The sequence below is a fragment of the Zootoca vivipara genome, chromosome Z (genome assembly GCF_963506605.1).
Source record: "Zootoca vivipara chromosome Z, rZooViv1.1, whole genome shotgun sequence".
NCBI classification, from domain to species: domain Eukaryota; kingdom Metazoa; phylum Chordata; class Lepidosauria; order Squamata; family Lacertidae; genus Zootoca; species Zootoca vivipara.
Window position 1 is genome coordinate 12041600 of NC_083294.1, and position 19508 is coordinate 12061107.

The 19508-nt window shown below is 47.7% G+C and overlaps 1 protein-coding gene across 4 annotated transcripts in view; it reads right to left on the reverse strand.

Moving 5' to 3' along the window:
* Window positions 1–1044: 1044 nt before the first annotated feature.
* FKBP15 (FKBP prolyl isomerase family member 15) overlaps window positions 1045–19508 on the reverse strand; it is a 32493-nt gene continuing 14029 nt past the window's right edge. For 2 of the 4 annotated variants that reach the window (XM_035112667.2, XM_035112670.2), the window contains 17 exons: window positions 19013–19061; window positions 16198–16317; window positions 15574–15655; window positions 14878–14960; window positions 13969–14059; window positions 13074–13183; window positions 11833–11928; window positions 10380–10474; window positions 9734–9836; window positions 8442–8474; window positions 7403–7574; window positions 6397–6533; window positions 5760–5843; window positions 4852–4959; window positions 2888–3315; window positions 2071–2167; window positions 1045–1581 (listed from right to left, as the gene is read on the reverse strand). In XM_035112667.2, coding sequence (XP_034968558.2) covers window positions 1507–1581; window positions 2071–2167; window positions 2888–3315; window positions 4852–4959; window positions 5760–5843; window positions 6397–6533; window positions 7403–7574; window positions 8442–8474; window positions 9734–9836; window positions 10380–10474; window positions 11833–11928; window positions 13074–13183; window positions 13969–14059; window positions 14878–14960; window positions 15574–15655; window positions 16198–16317; window positions 19013–19061 — 1963 coding nt within the window. In that variant the 3' untranslated portion in view covers window positions 1045–1506. The remainder of the gene's footprint in view (window positions 1582–2070; window positions 2168–2887; window positions 3316–4851; window positions 4960–5759; window positions 5844–6396; window positions 6534–7402; window positions 7575–8441; window positions 8475–9733; window positions 9837–10379; window positions 10475–11832; window positions 11929–13073; window positions 13184–13968; window positions 14060–14877; window positions 14961–15573; window positions 15656–16197; window positions 16318–19012; window positions 19062–19508) is intronic. The other 2 variants (XM_035112668.2, XM_035112669.2) reach the window with 2 other exon arrangements.

Here is a 19508-nt window from a genome sequence, read left to right on the forward strand (position 1 = left end):
TTGGTGATGTGAAGCGCAGGTTGAGTGTAGCCTCTGGCAGCAATTGATAGGAGAGGCCATTTCAGCCCTGCCATGATCTCTTGACCTATAGCTATCTGACCATCTGTCTAGGTATATGTATGGCACCAGGGTTTGCAAGCCCTAATGAACAGGGCTTCAAGGCAAGAACTGGAAACTTGCATTTGCAAGTTTTTCATGTAGGGAAAAGGCAAGTAAGAGGTGACAAAACTTTTCTCCCTGTCTCATCATACTAGAAATCGTAGGCACCCAGTAAAGCCAAGTGTCAACGGATTCAAGACATACAAAAGCAAGTACTACTTTACACAGCACATCCTGGTACCCATTCCCACAGGAAGCAGTTAGGAGATCCCTGAAAGAGCTGCAAATGCCTGGCAGTTTTGCAACAAACCCCCTTTTCACAGGGAACACTGCCCACTGTAGCACTGTGAACAGAACATGGGGTCTCCTACAGTTCCCAAAAATAACTTGCTGCATCAGAGTGTTTTAAATGTAGGTTGTGACTACAGGCGTGTGTCAGGTCAGTTCTTACAGACTCCTTAATTTCAGGAAAGGGGCTCCCCAAAATTGCTCTATCCCTGCCTCCCTGATCATCAGCATTGCAGGAGGTACTGAAACACTCCTGTTGAAATCTTGAGGAGGTGGCTAATAAAAAAAATGTTTTTAGGTGTTCTAAAAATGTTTTGTGTCGGTTTATTGCCTTGTTGTTTGCTGTACTGGGCTCCTTTGGAGGGTGGGATAGAACTGCATTGCAGGTGCTACATTGATGGCCTCCAAGTCGAGACAAGGACCACGGCACCACCTTCTGCCTATCATGAGTTCACCATTCAACCTTTAGGCAAGCCACTCTCTGTTTCAGCCTCCCCACCTGCAATACGAAGAGATTATTAATACTGGCCTCCCTCACAGGACTGGTGTTAATTCTTACCATACCAGGTGTATGTACGTGAAGCACCTAAGGTGCCCTATAAGTGGGTTTTTGGCCTACATAACCAAAAGTGAAAGAAGCTGAGGCAACAGGGTTAATTTATTTTAATTGCACTTTTATTATTAGTATTACTATTTTTTTCCAAGATCCAATTTTGCCAAGGTTCAAAACTGGAGGTGAGCTATGGCAATAGGTTAAGTTTGGTTTCCACAGAAAGGAGCTGTTCGAGGTGATACCCACCGCTACCCCCAATAGCAGCTGGGTCAAAAGGGTGCAGGGTGCAGGTGTGTTCGGCAGTGGTGAATTAAACAGTCAGGACTTTGAAGCTAAACGAAGTCCCCCAATTGATATTTGCTACCAAGAGAGAGGGGGTGGGGGGAGATCGTCACCCCTCTTCCTGCCAGCAGCCTCAAAAACCACAAGTTAAGGCCACCTCAGCCCAAATGAGCAATCTGGGGAGGCCCACAGGAAAAAACCCTGCTCCATCCATCTCAGCCCCAGATCAGCAATCACTGAAGCTCTTGAGAGAAGAAAGTATTGCCATGGCATTGCCAGGCCGCTCATCCCAGCAGGTTCAGGTCATCGTCATCGTCATCATCAAAGAGTGGGGTGGGGGGAGGCTGACCCTTAAGGCTCTGAAACAGAGAGAAAGAAAGGCAGGGTTAGGTCACTGCTGCTTGGCAGAGCAGGCTCTGACTCAGGTGGCCAGCTGAGCAGGCCCATCAGCAAGGCAAGGGGGAGAAGGAAGCCATGGATGTGGGCTCTAGCTTTCTCCTAGCAAGTCTCAGGGTTGCCCCTTGCAGGACTCAGCAGGGAGGAAGAGGACAAAACTGGAAGCAGTTGGCTCTGCTGCCTGTCAGCGGCTGTGGCTCCAGCTATTGTTAGTATTGAATAGTGGCCATTGACCCCAATAAAGTGATTGGACTGATTGGACTTGTTAGTCACTTGTTACTCCAAGGCCATAGCAGCTGAAAGCACGCTCGAAACATAAATACAGTATGAACATGCCATAAAACAGTAACAATACAGCCCCCGTAACAGCCACAGGAAAAATTGGGGGTGCCTTCCACCTTAAGCCGTCACAAATGGCACCATACACCACTGCACCCCCTCAAAGCTCTTACCACCTCTTCCTCTTCCTCGTCTTCTGCCAAGAGAGTTCCCGATGCAGATGGCTTGGGAGTGGCAACTTCGAAGAAACTACCCTTGTCCTCAAGAAGACTGCAAGAGAAAAAGACAGAAGGAAAAGGAGAGTCGGCGTGATGCAGTGGTTAACGGACCAGAACCCAGGGAGACCAGGGTTCAAATCTCTCCTCAGTCCTGAGACGCTCATTGGGTAGTGCCTACCTCACAGGGTTGATGTGGGGGTTAAATGTGGGAGTAGGGGAGTGCTAGCACTGATGTCAAATGAATGGAGCAGAGGGGTGTTGAGAATTCCATTCCTCCCGTGCTGCAGATCTGTGTGGGATTGTTACATGTCACATGTCTGTTTACATTCCAGCACTGATTGTTGGAGTCTTGCGAGAGGAAATTGAGATAGGCCGTTTCCGCTCTGTATAGTTTTTGGTTTTTGCAGCTCTCTCTCCAAGGAAGAAAGACAGAGAGGAGCCATGTTTTCTTTGTTCTGTTACGTTTGATTTAATTTGCAGTAAATTAGGCTGAGATGTTACTCCTCAAGGCTGAGCTTCTGTTTTGAACTCTGCCTGTTGTGTGCTCATGTCCCTGGATATGGGCCACATCAGCGTGAAGGGAGACCGGAGGAATGAATCCCGGGCGCAGCTGCAGTTGAGGGGAGGCACCAGGCCTCAGCTTTATCACCCAACAAGGGGGAAGCCAGGCTCTTCCTTTGTGCCTTAAACCCCATGCTATTAGGGGGTGGGGGGGAAGGCAAGATTCCTGTAATGGGTACAGTTCTCATTTCCCTCTCGCCCTGGCACTGACCTGGAATCTGCTTGCATAGGGCTGGACGTTGGTCTTGGCTGTGAGGCTCCAGCGAAGTCGAGCTGCTTGTCGGCTAGAGCAGCTTGAGAGGTGGGGCCAATGGTGTGCTGACTTGCCGCACTCTCCTCCTCCTCGCCCTCTGGACACACTGTGGGCCCCTGCACTGCAGGTGCCATCTCATCCGCCGCTGGTTTTGGAGGTGCCAGAATTGCAGTGTCTATTGTGTCCATTTCACCCTGAGTGCTTGGCTTCTCCTTCTCAATATTGGCGGAGAACCTGAGAGGCAGCTCTGCAGTTTGAGCAGAGGCTGCAGGAGTTTGTTCACCCAGTGCGGCACTTGGCTGCTTCCTTTCCGCAGGTCCTTCCTCCTTGGTGGTGCTGCTCCCCCTTTGCTCCTCCTGAATCTCCAGCAGCTGCAGAGTTATTGTCTAGGAACAAGTAGAGGGGAGGGGGGATTATTTGCCACAAAAAAAGACTGCAGCCTCTGATGAAAGTACTGTACAGTGGAACCTCGGTTTATGAACACCTCGGTTTATGAATTTTCGGTTTATGAACGCCGCGGACCCATCTGGAACGGATTAATTCACTTTCCATTACTTTTAATGGGAAAGTTCGCTTCAGTTTATGAACGCTTCAGTTTATGAACAGACTTCCGGAACCAATTACACCCATGTTTCAGTTTATGAACGCTTCAGTTTAAGTACTCCACGGACCCGTCTGGAACGGATTAATCCACTTTCCATTACTTTCAATGGGAAAGTTCGCTTCAGTTTATGAACGGTTACTCTGCGGACCGTCTGGAACGGATTAATCCACTTTCCATTACTTTCAATGGGAAAGTTCGCTTCAGTTTATGAACGCTTCAGTTTATGAACAGACTTCCGGAACCAATTGTGTTCATAAACCGAGGTACCACTGTATAATGGTCGGTCTCTAACCAGGACTCAGGAGACCAGGGTTTGAATCCCTACTCAGCCACACAGTCACAGCTAAGTGACTTTGACTTTGTAGTACATTAGATACAACCTGTTATTTCTAGAGAGCTGCTCCCATGATTAGGAATATTGTGCTACATGCCACCCCAATCCCTGACCGGTGCAAGATTCCAGGGGTCTAGGCACTAACCCAGAGTCTGTGTTTCCTTTGGAAACAGTGTAGACTGTGGTGTCATAATGATATATAGTTTATTTACACCTGAGCCTACAATGGAGGGGCCCCCCAGCATTACACTCCAAGAGAGTCCTGTTTTTCCCATTGCTGCAACCTCTAATTCAAACTGTCAGTCCGCATTGTGCTCTGATCCTGCCTCTCCAGCTTGCTGCATTTAATAGACTGAAAGCCTTTTTTCCTTTGATCACACCATAGCCAACAGAAATCCTAAAAATTCCTCCTAACCAAAACATTGGCACTGTCTTCAAACTCACTATCTCAAAGCTCTGCCTGGGGCTTCACCCATCTACTGGTTGGTAGAGTTGTCTGTCTTGCTGATGGCCCATCTCTCTGTCTGCAGCACATACTGTATACTAAAATTGGATTGATAAAGAGGTTAGCACGGCCTCAGCAAATTCGTGAAGTGTTCCATTTTTAAAAAAGATGTTTAATGTTTGACTATGTTTTATATATGTGTTGGAAGCCACCCGGAGTGGCTGGGCATAAATAAAATTATTAATATTGTCATTATCATCATTATTATTAGTTCTCTAATGGCCCACCTCTCAAGCGATCTCCCCAACACAGGAAGCTGAGTCCAGCTATTAAGCTTCTGACTTTCAGTTTCACTCTCCAAGGACTGATGAATTCTAACACTTACTAAATCCAGGACTTATGGGCAGATTGCACCCAAAACTCTGGCACCCAAACCCATGACATTTGGAGCCATACAAAAAGGAAGAGAAATGATAGACCACAGTTCACTCAATTTGCATCTTATTCAGGTGTCAGGATCAATCTGCCCTGGGCTGTACCTTGATGGTGTTCAGGACAATCCCCAGGACCTCCTGGCCGGTATAGGACTCCTCCAAGTTGAACTGGCCCCGCAGGGACTGGAAGACCTCGTTCATGATCTTCTTCACCTGGGGCAGGATGATGCCAAAGAGTCAGAAGGCAGGGAAGCTACACCAGCAGGGGCAGCGGGCTTTGAATGAAGAGCTTCTGGACAGCCAAATGTGGTTGTTGTTGATGGTGATTTCATTTATTCATTTATTTTACAACCAACATACATTATCTGGATAGCATCCATGTGCCAAGAGATGGATGACATTGCATTGTGCTGTTCAGACTAACAGTTAACAACTCCCGATTGAAGTTACAGAAGCATGGTTTGCCATTGTTTTTCCTGAATGTGACTAAGATTTCTCTCCACTGCTTGTCCCCCCCACTTTCCTTAACACTTCTTATTTCTGGAGCACCTCAGGGTTGATTACAGAGAGAGGAGCACATCTGTGTATATTTTTAGGAGATACCTTATTTGTGAGTCTCCTGTGGGAGACTGTAAACTGTTTTAACTGCTGTTGCCTCTCCCAACCTGGTGCCCTTCTAAATGTTTGGGACCAATTAGGCAAGCCACATTTCACTCTGTATTGTGGACAGGGAGTCCTGTTTGTCTCTCTACAGATTGTATACAAGGTAAAATCCCACTCAACTGCCTGCATAGAATTTTTCAGGGTCCTCCAGCCTTTGACTACATGTAATTTATGAGTTGCTTTTTCAGCTAAAGCTAAGCTCCATATACTGTACATTTGCACCAAGCAGTTCAGTCTCTGCATCACTACACAACATCGCACTGGCTCACAGCACAGATGTGTAACAAGCCCATGGGGCACGTTAGAACCGCAGACTCTCCATCAAGAGGTTTTAAGGGAGCCTCACTGACCTTGCCTTTCACAGGCTCTGGCTGTTCCTGCTGCGGTGACAGCTTCTCGTTCTCTGAGCTTCTTGTGGTTTTAAGCAGGGAAAGCTAGAAGGAAACCAGCATTAACTAAGTGGTGGTGCGCAGACCACAGTTCAGGAGCCCCTGTAATAAACAGTAAGCAGAGGGGCCTACGGCAGACATGCGAACCCAGCAGAGTGAGCAGAGGTGTTCTAAGGATGGGTGGCTCCTGCCCATTAAGGTGGGTGGGGCAGAAGGCAAGGAGCCCAATGACAGGCAGAGCCACATCCTGATTGGCTGTAAGGAAGAAGCCAAGCAAGTGGTGGCTGGGTGAGGGCAGTGCCCCGTTTGCCTAATAGACCAGCCTCCACTGACTATGACCTCTTGGGGGCTGCCTGCCAGTAGTAAAAGTAGGCGGAGCAACACACATTAATTTCCCCACTTGTCCCTTTCAATCCTTCATTTAAGAAGAAGCATGATCAGAGTTCAAGGGCATCTTCCAGGGAGGCAAAGAATAGCCAAAGGTGCAAAGCTGGTGTGTGTGTGTATGTGGCACTGGGAGAATCCTAAGGGTCAGCTAGAGTTTTCCAGGGAGCCACTTCTGGCCTTGCTGATGAATTTTTTCACCCCTGGGCACTACCTTCTCCAGATTCTCCTTCTTAATGCTGAGATCAGCCAGCTCCTCTTCCAGGGCCGTCACCTTCTCATCCAACTGCTTCCTGCTCAGCTTCTCCTCCTGGTATCTGCTTTTCATGTCGTCAGACGACTTCTGAAGTTCTGTGGAGGTGGGGCACAGAGCCGGTGACAGATGGAAGCCTGTGCCGCAGTGCATGTCCTTGTTTCCATCCACTGCTGTAGCTAAGCCTAAGTACAGTGCCATCTGCACTATATGCTTTGAACATATAGCCGGAACAAACCACACTTCCCAGGATTCCTTGGGAGGAAGCCATGACTGACTGCAGTGGTATGATAATGCTGTATAGCGTGGATGGGGCCTCCGTGTAACTTTATAGACATACAGTATCACATGTTTTTTTCTCACTCTGCTCTTGCAAGCAGGGCAAGGAAGATCCAGAATCTGCACAAACGCATTTTCTATTATGTTACATTATGTTATTGTTGTTTGTAAGCTGGAGATTCACTTCAACAAAAAAGCAGCATAGAAATACAATCAATCAAGTTTGTAAAGATCAGAAGCTCTCCTTTTTTAAACAGATGGAATTAAAGTCAAGAGCAGGCTTCCTCAAACTCAGCCCTCCAGATGTTTCTGGCCTACAACTCCCATGATCCCTAGCTAGCACGACCAGTAGTATGGGGTGATGGGAATTGTAGTTTCAAAACATCTGGAGGGCCAAATTTGAGGAAGCCTGGTCAAGAGTCTTTGAAGGAGATTTTGTCCCTGAATTTTTAACAGCTACACTGCAGGAGGCCCTAAGGAGCAGGACCTCCAGAGGTTGCTGGACTCCAACTCCCATCATCCCTGGCTACGCTTGCTGAGGCTCATGGGAGGTGAAGGCCAGTAATACCTGGAGGGCCATAGGTTCCCTACCCACAACCTAAAGAATTTCCTAGGATGACAAAACTACTCTGCACATGCTTGGATAGTGCTCTTCTGCCATTTCAGCGCCTCCCTCAGCTTCCCTTACCTGCCAGCTGTGTATGCAGTTGGTTGACCTGGGCTCTGTGCCTCTCCGACTCTGTCAGGGCTTCATTCAGTTGGGAGTGGAGATCCATCCCTTGCTTCTGATGATGGGCCAGCTCCAGCTGGAGCTGGGAGATCTGTGCCGTGGCTTCCGCTAGCTCCTTGGTGACCCTGGCCTGCAGCGCAAAGGAGCAGAAGAGACAGGAGAACACATGGGGAAGGAGAGCCCACAAGACCTTTCCTGGGAGGATGCAAGAGCTGTGCTATTGGAGGCTTCCAAATGCTAATAATGAGTCTCCCAGGAAACACCCTGCAGGACTGGTCTACTGGAAAGGCTATGAGGAGCGGTGGGCCGGGGAAAGGCACAAGCCTTGGGCTTTTTAGTTCAGGAAAAAGCATGCACAACAAAGGTGCATAAAATGGAAAGCAGAAAATATTTTCTCAGAAAAATTCAGGACAAACAAAAGAAAGGACATCTTCACACATCAGAGCTCTCTCCCACAAGATGGAATGAAGGCCACCAAGTTGGATGGCTTTAGCAGCGAATTAGACAAAACAATGGAGCAGGAAAAGCTATCCACAGCCACCAGCCACAAGGGCTAGCGTCTCCCTCCAACGTTGGAGGCAGCATGCTGTTCCTGGGAATTGCAAGTGGGTGAGCTCAGATCTTGTTTGTAGGATTCCCTTTTGGGACATCTGGTTGTTAGAATAAGACGGGCTTTTGGCCTGACCAAGCCAGGCAAAAGCACTCAAGGAGGGTGCAAAGTAGGACTGGTGAGGGTGCGGGCTTGGAAGAAGTTTTGAGGGCCAGACACATAGGCCTGGAAGTTGGCCTTTGGTTCAGGGGCCTGGAGTCCCTGATTTAGCAAAACCCATTGTCACTGAAGCTAGGATGCCAAGGCACAGAGAGGCTTCGCAGAGAGAGACACCTGCAGAAGGTGTGGGGTTTTAACCTGCTAAAAGTATGAAATGGTGATCTGGAAAAGTATGAGGGGAGGAAGGAAGTGCTCATGTAATCAGGACACCCAAGGACATCGCCTCACCTGTTCCCACCCCTGATCCAGTGGCGGCATGTGCTAGAGAGAAAAGCGGCGACAAGGAGAGGAGAGTTAACACCACCAGAAGCAAAAGCAGCAAGAGGGGAGAAAGAGTTATCAAAAGAGACAATGGCATTCAGGGGTTAAGCGCACTCTGCTTATTCTGTGGTTCAAGGGCTGATTATATCACTGAAAATCCCAGCGGCCTCAGGGTAAAATGCATGTAATATGCCTTAATGACAGGGTTTGCATGCTGATGCCCAAGCAAGAACAGGCCACAGCAAACCTTGACTTGCATGCTTTCCCCTTACATCTCCTCCTCTCGTGTGGCAAGGAACCCTGACACTTATGCCTAGCCATGGTTTGCTGTGTTGCCCAGTACAACAAGCTGCAGTTAACATCAACTATGGTTAATATCAAGCACACCAACTTCAAATGGTTTTTTCCAATAAGCTAACTTCAGAAACTAATTCTACTTAACATAAATGGCTGCTCTCAATCCAGACAACAGAGGAAGCAATGGTTACCTAGAAGTGGAAACTCTCACACCCTTCTGCTTGGCTGCATAGGAGGTGGTGAGGGGTACGTTCACTGTGCTTGCTAACGCCATGAGAACCCACAGTTTAGCATGGCATGTGAATGCAGTCAACGAGATCGTACTGTAGCCCAATGTGGTGCATTTTTTTTCTTAGCCACTCTGTTAAATTTTAAAAGGACATTCTGTTGCTCTCTCATATTCAACCTGAGGTGCTTTTCAAAGGATTACCTGAAGCTTATGAATCTTTTACCTGTATGTGCATGTATACCTAGCCAGTCGTTTGTTCTACAGTGGTGCTTCGCTTAACGAATACCCTGCTTAATGAAATTTCCGCTTAACGAAAGGTTTTTTTCCTAGCGGAGGTTGCCTCGCTAGACGAATTCGTTTTACGGAAAATTTGTCTAGCGAATCGCGGTTTCCCATAGGGATGCATTGAAATTCAATTAATGCGTTCCTATGGGCAAAAAAAAAAAATTCAATGCATTCCTGTGGGATTCGCTAGACGAATTTTTTGTTATAAGAAAAGACCAGTGGAACGAATTAAATTCGTCTAGCGAGGCACCACTGTATTTTGTTGTTGCTGCTGCTCAGATACGTAACTTATTTCTGGCCTGCAGGCAAAGGGGAATTGTGACCTGCATTAGCGATTGTGAACTCAGGGACGGGATCCTGGGATAGCACTTGCCCTCCTCACAGCTTCAGTCACTTGCCCACCCACCCTGCCCCTTCGTGTGGTGGCTGTCACACTACCAGGGCTTACCTTCTCCTGTTCAGCATGTAGGACCCTTGCCTGCGTGTGCTCCATGGTCCTCTGCAGTGAGGTGCTGCTCTGCTCTGACAACAGGTTGCTCTGCTCCACATAGCTGGGGGAGATATTTTTTTTTACACAGGTGAATGTTTGCATGATTTGATACTTTCCATCCTCTCATGTAAAAAAAGAAATCAAGGCAGCATCATATGTAGACCTAACTTTTCAAAAGCCACCTAGGAGAGCTTCTATCCTTTATATCAGAATCGTAATAGTTGTTCTTATTATTTTCTTTATATCCCAAGGAGCTCAGAGTGGGGGTACATAGTTCTCCCTTTTTTTAAATCTTCACAACAACCCTGTGAGGTAGGTTAGGCTGAGAGAGAGAGTGACTGGCCCAAGGTCACCTTCATGGCAGAGTGGGGATTGGAACCCTGGTCTCCCAGATCTTATTCTGACAGACACTCTTAACTGCTACCCCACACAGGCTATATTCCTGTATTCCTCTATTTGTCCATCCAGCCCAGTACTGTCCACTTTGACTGGCAGCAGTTTGGGGTACCTGGGGTTTGAGCCAGGCCCCCTGAGCTTTAGGCTTCAGCCACAAATACCAACTGTTTCTCATAGAGCAGTAAAAGTGAGCAAGAGTCTCCCTCACCGTTGGTTGCGGTCAATCAGTTCCCCAATCTTCTTGTTCTGCTCCTCAATGCGGCTGCTCTTCTCAATGATCTCCTGTTTCAACCTCTCATTTTCCTGTGGCACAAAGAGCAAAATGGAATGGGTCAGAGTCAATCCTGGCCTCTACAACTCTCACAATCTCCAGCCAGCCTTGGCCAATGGATAGATGGGGACTATCTCCCCCAACCTCTCTTGGGGACTCAGATTTGAGGAGAGAAATTGTTGCGGCCTTTCGCCATGGTCATGGACAGAACACTGGGCAGTTTGGAGCTGCTCCCCTTTTGCAAACCTCTTAGGTAAACTTAGCAAATTCGGTTTCTCTCCCTGTCCCCATCTTATTTAACTTTATTTAGTAAGCAAATTGTGAGACAGCTGTTCTGCATGAAGCCATGGAAGCAACATATATGGTAAAAGCAGAACACAGAAATCCAAGCTCTGAGAATGAATAAAATCAGTTTCACAAACTGTGATACAATAAGCCCATCTATTCTACTCAACTTTTAAAACATCAACACCATTTCAGCAGGTATAAAACTTGATCTTCGTACGTGACACGTCAGGAAGGAAAGCCCTCCAACGCAAGCGTGCTTTCAAGAGGCATCTAAACAGCATCACACTAAGCCCTGGTCTGATTTGGGCTTGAAACTGATTCTGGATGTCTGGAGCTGCGATACTAAAAGCCCAATTGCTAGTGCAGCCTTAGAGGAACTGGAGCAGAGGAAGCTCCCTTAGCTCAAGCCAGATAGTTGCCTATATCTAGCTCAATGCAGCCTACAACAGGGGCGAAGAACCTCTGCCAGTCCAAAAGTTGCCTTGCCTCAGGATCAACTGTCCAGGAGTGGGCGGGTCTAGGGACAAAAGTGGGTGGAGCGTTTGCATTGACGCAATTTCCTGCATCTGTGCATGCACAGACACGATTTCCAGCGCCGCGGAAGCGAGTCCCTGCACCGTGCTGCACCGGTTTTGCGCAACGCGTGGGGACTCACCAAACAGGGGACTCGCCAAGCAGGCCGCTTGGTTCAGGGGTGGCTCGTGGGCTGGTTAAATGACCCCTGTGGGCCGCTTGTGGCCCATGGGCCTTAGGTTGCCTACCACTGCCTTACATCGATTGCTCCACGTCCAGGCTAGCAAGGGGCAACAGTTCACAAAGACACTTCCAGCTGGCCAAAAGAACTCAAGGAGGGTGCTGAGCCGGAACAGGGAAGGATAGGGCAGCATTTGTGCCCAAGGCTCCCCAAGACTCTACACTGACTGGCAGCGTCTCCTCCAGGGTTTCAGGCATGGGGTCTCAGCCCTGCCAGGAGACGCCATTGGGGATTGTACCCAGGACCTGTTGCCTGCAAATCATATGCTCTGCCACTTAGCTGTGACCCTTCACCTGAAGGTAAAGCAAGGTTCTAGTCCTCATGCTTTCAAGTACACAGGCTCTTTACCTGCAGGATACGCTGGATGTTACTCATGATCATAGAGCTTTCCATGGTAACAGAAGAGACACCGGGGCCAGAGTTTTGCTTCCGCAGTTCCTCCAGCTGCAAGGGGTGTGGGGAGAGAAAGGAAAAAGGAGGTGCAGATTGAAGCATCAGAACATGGGAAAGAAGAAGCCAGATCAGGCCTGGGCCCTTTGTGCTGCTCAGTATCAGACCACTGGGTCCATCTAGCTCAGTGCTGTCAACACTGGTGGGCAGCATCTCCCTGGGTTTTCAGACTGGGGAGTTGCCCAGTCCTACCTGGAGATGTTAGGGAGCTAACAGGGAACCTTCTGCATGAAAAGATGTGCTCCACCTACCTAGCTGAAGCAACTTCCCTAGTCCCAAACCTCCCTCCCCCCGAGATTAATAAAAGCAGCTAGATACAGTTTTCCAAACAGTATGAAACAGAAGGAAAACCTGAAGGTAGATTGATTTCACAAAATGTATATACTGCTTGATTTTTAATTTTTATTTTATTTTATTACCGTTTAGCTATCATTTTGTTTTATTTTTTTATTTTTTATAATAAATTTTTATTAAACCTTCACTTTATCATACCATAAATATGCATGCCATCCAAACGTATTATTATAACCTTCTAAATCTAATACATCAGTGTTTTCTAACATAAACCATTCTTTCATCCAGCAAATGGCAGTTGCTTCATAGTAAATCTTTAAATCCGGTTTTATTTTTATTTTTTAACACAAAACCCCAAAGCTGTTTAAAAGCCTTAAAACAGTTGAACAACAATCAATATCAGGCAGGCACTTTCACTGTACAGGTAACTCCCCATCTGTGTGTGATTGGTGGGAACACCTTTTTTGACCCTGCAGGGGTGTGGGGCAAGCTGACATGCACAGTGCCTTAGAATGCAACCCCCATGTAAATGGGGAACTGCCTGTACCCTTTTCAGCACATGCTTCTTTAGATCTCTAGAATGCCGATATGTTTCTAGTTTTATTTTTTTGAATATTTAAATCGTTTTCACTAATAATTCTATTATTTTATTCTTTTTGTAAAGTTCTTTGTGGGTTTTTTTTATGAAATAAAGTAATCAACAATACAAAACCAACACCTCAGGCGAGGGAGCTTTTCAGTCCACTGGAAAAGCCTGTTGCAAGGAAAACACCTTCCTATTGTTTCCAGAAAGTGCTAGCAAGGCAGTTCTTAAGCAGCTTCCTATCCCAAAAGTTCTGTATTACCTTGACTGACAGCTGGTCCATCTTGTCAGCCACCTTCCCAACGGCCAGCCGGACCTCTGTGTTCTGTTGCCGGGTCTCTGTCAGCAGGAATGAAGCAATGTCTCCAGCTGCTGTGACAGGAAAGAAAACTCTGCAAGGTTGTGTTTTGTTATTGTTTCAAAATGAGACTATCAGCAGAAGCAAATAGAAGGGGACGGGGCAGGAAGAGAGGGGGTCACACCAATCAGAAAGGGCAGGGAGAAAAGAACACAGTTGTTCTTGAGCATCTTAACAAACAGCCGTGAATCTTCTAGGGTGGGGGGGACTTTAAGGCAACTTAGCTGCCTATTCCCAGCTTTTAAATGGCTGGAATAAGGCAAAAGGAAATGCTTCTTCACACAGTGCAGACTTAAAACTGTGCAACTCTCTTCTGCGGGAGGCAGTGATGGCCACCAACTTGGATGGCTTCAAAAGAGGATTGGACAAATTCACAGAGGAGGAGAAGGCTATCAATGGCAACTAGCCATGATGCCCATGTTTTGACTTCACAACTGGGGGGTGATAAATGCCTCTGAATACCAGCTGCTGAAAAGCACAGGAAGGGAAAGGTGCTCAGATCCTGCTAATCCTCACTGGTTGGCCATCGTGAGAAGAAAATGCTGGACTATATAGGTCACTGGCCTTGCGTAGGCTCTGATGTTCTGAACGGGGGAAGTTCTAACTTTAATGCTCAACATGTAGGATTTCATTTCCTTCTCTTATTATTTATTGTTTGCTTTCTTCATATATGGCAAGCCTGCTACCAGACTTTTGGGTTGTCAATAATTTTAATAAAGGGTTTTGCTTTTTTTTTTTGAAAAAAAGTTAATGTTTGAAAGCAGCTCCCAATGCTACATAGTGCAGAGTTTGAACATACCTTGGAAAGGAGCTGGGCACAACCCAACAGACTGGAGCTGGGAAACTGCGGCGCTCACTTGTGGGTAAGCATATGGCACCCCTGCATAAGGCTGAGAACACAGGTGGGGGAGGGAAAGGAGAGTCAGGTGACTTGTCACACTGACCAGACGGCAAACCGGTTCCCCCATAAAAACAGCAGGATTGCTTTAACCCTGCTCTCAAGGGCTAGATGACCCAAAGGCTGAGGACTGCAAGGGATTCTCTCCTGCAAAAGGCAATAGCGGACAACCATTTGGACAGCTACAAAAGAGGATTGGGCAAATCCATGGGGGAGGCAGCTATTGATGGCTACTGGCCTCGACAGCTAATGCTCCACCTCCGTGGTTGGAAGAAGGAATTCTTCTGAATGTCAGAGGCTGGAAACTGTGGGAGGGGGAAAAGCTCTTACACACAGGCACTGTTTGTGCACTTTGCACTGAGGCATCCAGGGAGCCACTGAGAATAGATGCCCCCCTGTGAACAGGATGCTGGACTAGGTGGGCCATTGTCCTGATCCAGCAGAGGTTCTTCTTACATTCTTCTAAAGATCATCCAATATATAGAAGATCCCTGCTGGATTCGGTGGAAGCTACCTCAGCACTGCGAAGGTAACAAACTGCTTCCCTCCAACCCAAGGCTATGAATGCTGCTAGGTCTTAATTTATTGTTTCTGGGATTAGCACCAAAGGGCTATTACCTTCATGGTTATGCTGCAGCCTCCCTATTTTGCAAATGAAGACCTGACACAGACAGAAAAGGATGAGGAAACATAGCCAAGCCTGCTAGTCACATGCCCCTGTCTTGAGCAAACCAGGGGACAGAGCATGAAGTTGTGGCTCACCTGACAACCTATGAAAGAACCTTTCCCTGCCTACAAATAACTCCTTACCTGACAGTTTTGAGGGGCTCTTGGAAGGGGCTGTGGCTGGGGGGCAGCAGGTGCCTGGAGCCCCGAGACAGCTGGATGAGGAGCTAGAAAGAAAGCAGAGGCATCAGCGTTGTCCTCCATCATCATCATCATCATCATCATCATCATCAAAATGTTTGTCTCTATTTCCACCCAAAGGAGCCCAGAGGAGTAAGCACACAAACAACAGATCAATTCAAGCATCTAAACACAATGCCAGTGACAGACGCAGACTGGGAAAGATCTCTGCTCAAACTGATCTACAGCAAATGAAGGACACTGTGCCCCCATCCCCACACATCCGGATTTCCTCCACTTTCCATGCACAATCATCATGCTGGCCTCTGGATTGTGCCCAACTAAATTCTACTGAGAAGAGCCCTGCCAGATCAGGCCAGTGGCCCCATCTAGTCTGGCATCCTCTTCTCACAGTGACCAACCAGGTGCCCCGATAGGAAGCCTGCAAACAGCACCTGAGCACAAGAGCCCTCTCCCCTCCTGCGGTTTCCAGCCACTGGCACCCAGAAGCATTCTTTGCTCCAACCGTGGAGGGAGGGCGCAGCCACAGTGCCAGTAGCCATGGGCAGCCCTCTCCTCCATGAACTTGCCCAACCCTCTTTTGAAGCCACCCAAGTTGGTGACCATCACCAAGGCGCAAGAAGGGAACACACATTTTACCTTGCATTGCCCATGGAGGATGGGCCATTGGACGGTAGTCGTTCGGACAGATGGTTGAAAATTCTTGCATGGCATTCGGCTCCTGAAGAAGACTATGCACAATTAACCCTCCTGGGAAGTGGCAGGGACCCTGGAGGCTTCAAATCCCACATCAACAAGAGAGGCATGCCAGAACATTTGTAGCTATGTTTCTTTTAAAAAGTTGTAAGCCGCTTTGAGCATAGTTTTAACTTTGGAAAGGCATCATACAAATATCCTTACAAGGCTTTCCCTCAAATTAAGATTCAGACCCAAAAACTGTTTGGGGTGACTACTAGATCTAGGGACGGCAAGACCCTCAGTTTCATGCAAAAGGCCCCAGGTTTGATACCTGGTAGGCAGGGAATGCCCCCTGTCTGAAACCCTGGAGAACCAAGAAGGTTTGTAATTAACTAAAAAAAAAAAAAGGACCCTCCCCTCCTTCACTGCCAGTCAGTGTAGACAGTAGGGAGTTAGGTGGACCAGCAGTCTCACTCGGTATAAGGTAGCTTGCTATGTTCATCAACAGTCATCTTGCCAAACTACCTGAATTTCAGCAACAGCCAACACCCACCCCACCCCCACTGGGAATTTAAGCTAACACACCTCTACCTCCTTGTCAACTGAGTCTTGCTGGGGTGCAAATGTGCTGGAGAGGACAGGTAGCATGGGCTGACCCATCTTTGCCATGCGGGAAATCAGTTTCACTTTTGTTGCATCAGGATTCTGGCCAGGGAAAGAAAGAGGGTGGGGGGGAGAAGAGAAGGGAAGAGAAATTGGTGTTATAATTGGCCATCCAGGCTTTTCAGAAATGGAAGTTATTGTTTGTCAGAATATGACATCTATATATATATAAATGTAAGCAGACCATGTTTGCGTGTCTTCACCGAAACCGCTGGACCGACTGCGTTAAAATTTTGACACGTCACATGCGAATACGCGAAGGATCTTATGCAGTTTGCGTAGAGATTTCACACCTGAGGCAGGTAAAACCCAGATTTTAGGAACTCAACACAGCACCATCTAATGGCCAATGACACAACTACAGCTACAATACACAACTCAAACAGCTCCTTGTCCAAGGGTGGGGGCAATATCCCGACGTCATAAAACGCAGCATGCTGTAACCGCCACCACGCCAACTCCTGCTCAGAGCAACGACAGGATCCTGCCGCTTGGGCCAACAGCTACGTGAGAGGCACCCAGGCTGTGCCAACACCAACACTGCTGTTGGAGACAGGCCGCCCCACACCACCGCCACAACCACTGCCGTCACACACCACACACCCCGAGAGGAAGGCCAAGCCCCAACGCCGCCGACTCCGGCATTGCTGATGCCGCAACGAAAGACAGAAAGACAGACAGACCATGCCCCCCCCAACCACCACATACGCTCTCACACCCAAGTCGGCCGTGCCACCAACTCCGCCCACACCAGCGACGCCATCAGGGCCAGGCCGAGCCCTGCCGCTGCCGCCAAAGCCAACACATCAAAATAAGGCTTTATCTCACCACACCACACCTCCCAACACAAGCAGCCCCTCCCCCACTGACGCAACCACTTCCACTCCACGGAGGAGTGGCCAGGTAACACACAAAATCTCACACCCAAAGTCTCCAAACTTCACACCATGCCAAGCTGCCCCACTACCCTCCCACCCCACCACACACACACCTCCCAAACATGAACTATCTTATTCCTTTCTTCCTAATTTCACACACAAAGCCACAGCAATGCGTGGCAGGGCCAGCTAGCCAGGCTATGAAACAGGGAGGGTGATTGAGGGGACCTTCCATCTAAATGTTGTCGGCTACAAGTCCCCAAGCCAAAGTGACCTCATTGTCCAGCTAAGTAAAATAAAAGTGGTTTACAAGCTCATACAATAGATTTCCAATCTTTCTGCATTAGGTATCTTCAAGGTTGCTTAAAAAAAGAGAGACTCCTCTTCCCATATCATGGGATGCACCCAGTAAAACAACCTCTCTTACCCTTTCAAAGCCTAACATTGGATTTCAAAATGGTGGTGAGGGCTGCCACACCCCCTGGGCAGGATTAAGCTAAGGGGACCAGAGCCCAAGCAAGATCCCCTAAGAGAAAGCAGCTGGTTTGTCCTTCTCTCTCTCTTCCCCCCCCAACCTGCCCGCTGTGGCTTCCTTTGTGTGCCTGACAATGCATGTCAGATGCCCAGTACTTAGGCCTTAGTTAAGGGCGTATCAACCAGCTGAAAATGGCGGCAGCACTGAGATAAATTCAACAGAGTAAATAATTTTTGATGGGTGTAAAAGTGGAAAACTGATTTGAATGGTTTAGTAAAATATGCAGGAATGTATAATATATAAAAAGAAACATGGAAGGAGAAGAAGGGAAGTGGCTGGATATTTTAAAGTTTGTAAAATGTTTATTTTGAAATGTAAAATAGAAAACTTTAAAAAAAATATATTATAGAAAAGGGCACAGCAACCTTCACCAACCTGGGACCCTACAGGTGTAATGGACTACAACTCCCATCAGCCCCCAGCCAGCATGCCCTCTGATAGGAAATGGGAATGAAATACACAGATCAACTAAGATGTTGTAAACATGCACACCCATGGGGGGGGGGAGTGTTTTACATTTATAGAACCTTCCAGTGCAGGGTTTCCCCCCTGATGAATGCACCATTTTATTGCCACATTTTCACTCTAAAATGATTAATGAAAGATCCTTAAAAGGTAAAGGGGCCTCTAACCATCAGGTCCAGTCGTGTCCGACTCTGGGGTTGTGGTGCTCATCTCGCTCTATAGGCCGAGGGAGCCGGCGTTTGTCCACAGACAACTTCCGGGTCATGTGGCCAGCATGACAAAGCTGTTTCTGGCGAACCAGAGCAGCGCACGGAAACGCTGTTTACCTTCCCGCCGGAGCGGTCCCTATTTATCTACTTGCACTTTGATGTGCTTTTGAACTGCTAGGTTGGCAGGAGCTGGGACCGAGCAACGGGAGCTCACCCCGTTGCAGGGATTTGAACCGCCGACCTTCTGATCAGCAAGCCCTAGACTCTGTGGTTTAACCCACAGCGCCACCTGGGTCCCTGAAAGAACCTTAAAAATGCATTTATTATTATTATTATTTTAAAAAACCCTGCTTAGAAACCCATCTCAGAAGTCTATACAAACACAATATCAAAGGTTAGTTACACGTAGTTACTGATGATATGATTTTCCTGTGACATACCTTTATTACGTGGGAGCTTTTATTAAATATATATATATATATATATATATCACAGGATCAACAGGGAAACGTAACCCGAGTTTCTCAAAAAATGCTCACCAATAAGGATCCCTCTCTCTATGAGAGGACCAAGTTACTTCTCATTGCTTTGGTCACAATCAACAGGAACTATACAGTCAATAGGCAGATTTGGCTCCAATGGGGACTTACCGCTAGCTGTTCGCTAATAGAGCTTGATTTGGCACGCACAGCTTGCTCCCTGCGGTATGGAAGGAAGGGAGTTAACAAACCTGAATACTGCAGGAAGAGTCTATTAAGGGGTGGGATACTCAAACTGGCCTTTGGGACTCTGCCTCGGCCATGCCCCTCACCAACCCCACCTCATGACCTCCCCAAGGGAGCTTTAGCCTGGCTGGAATGTGTCCTTGAACTGTGACAGTGCATCTTGCTTCCCTGGGCAGGGAGAGGCGTGTGCAGAAAGAAGCCCCACATGGTGTATTTTCTGGCTGCACAGAAGGCAGGAGCAGCATCTGTTGCTCTGTCCACTGGCGCCTCAGCCCAGCCCTGGAAAGTGGCCCCTGCCAGGTTGTCTATGAGACAGGATTCTTTGCAGGAAGCCACGGCTGTTGAAAGTGGCATGGTGCTATTTGGAACGTATGATTTACTGAATTTGTATACTGGACTTCATCTGTAGAGCTCTCTTTTT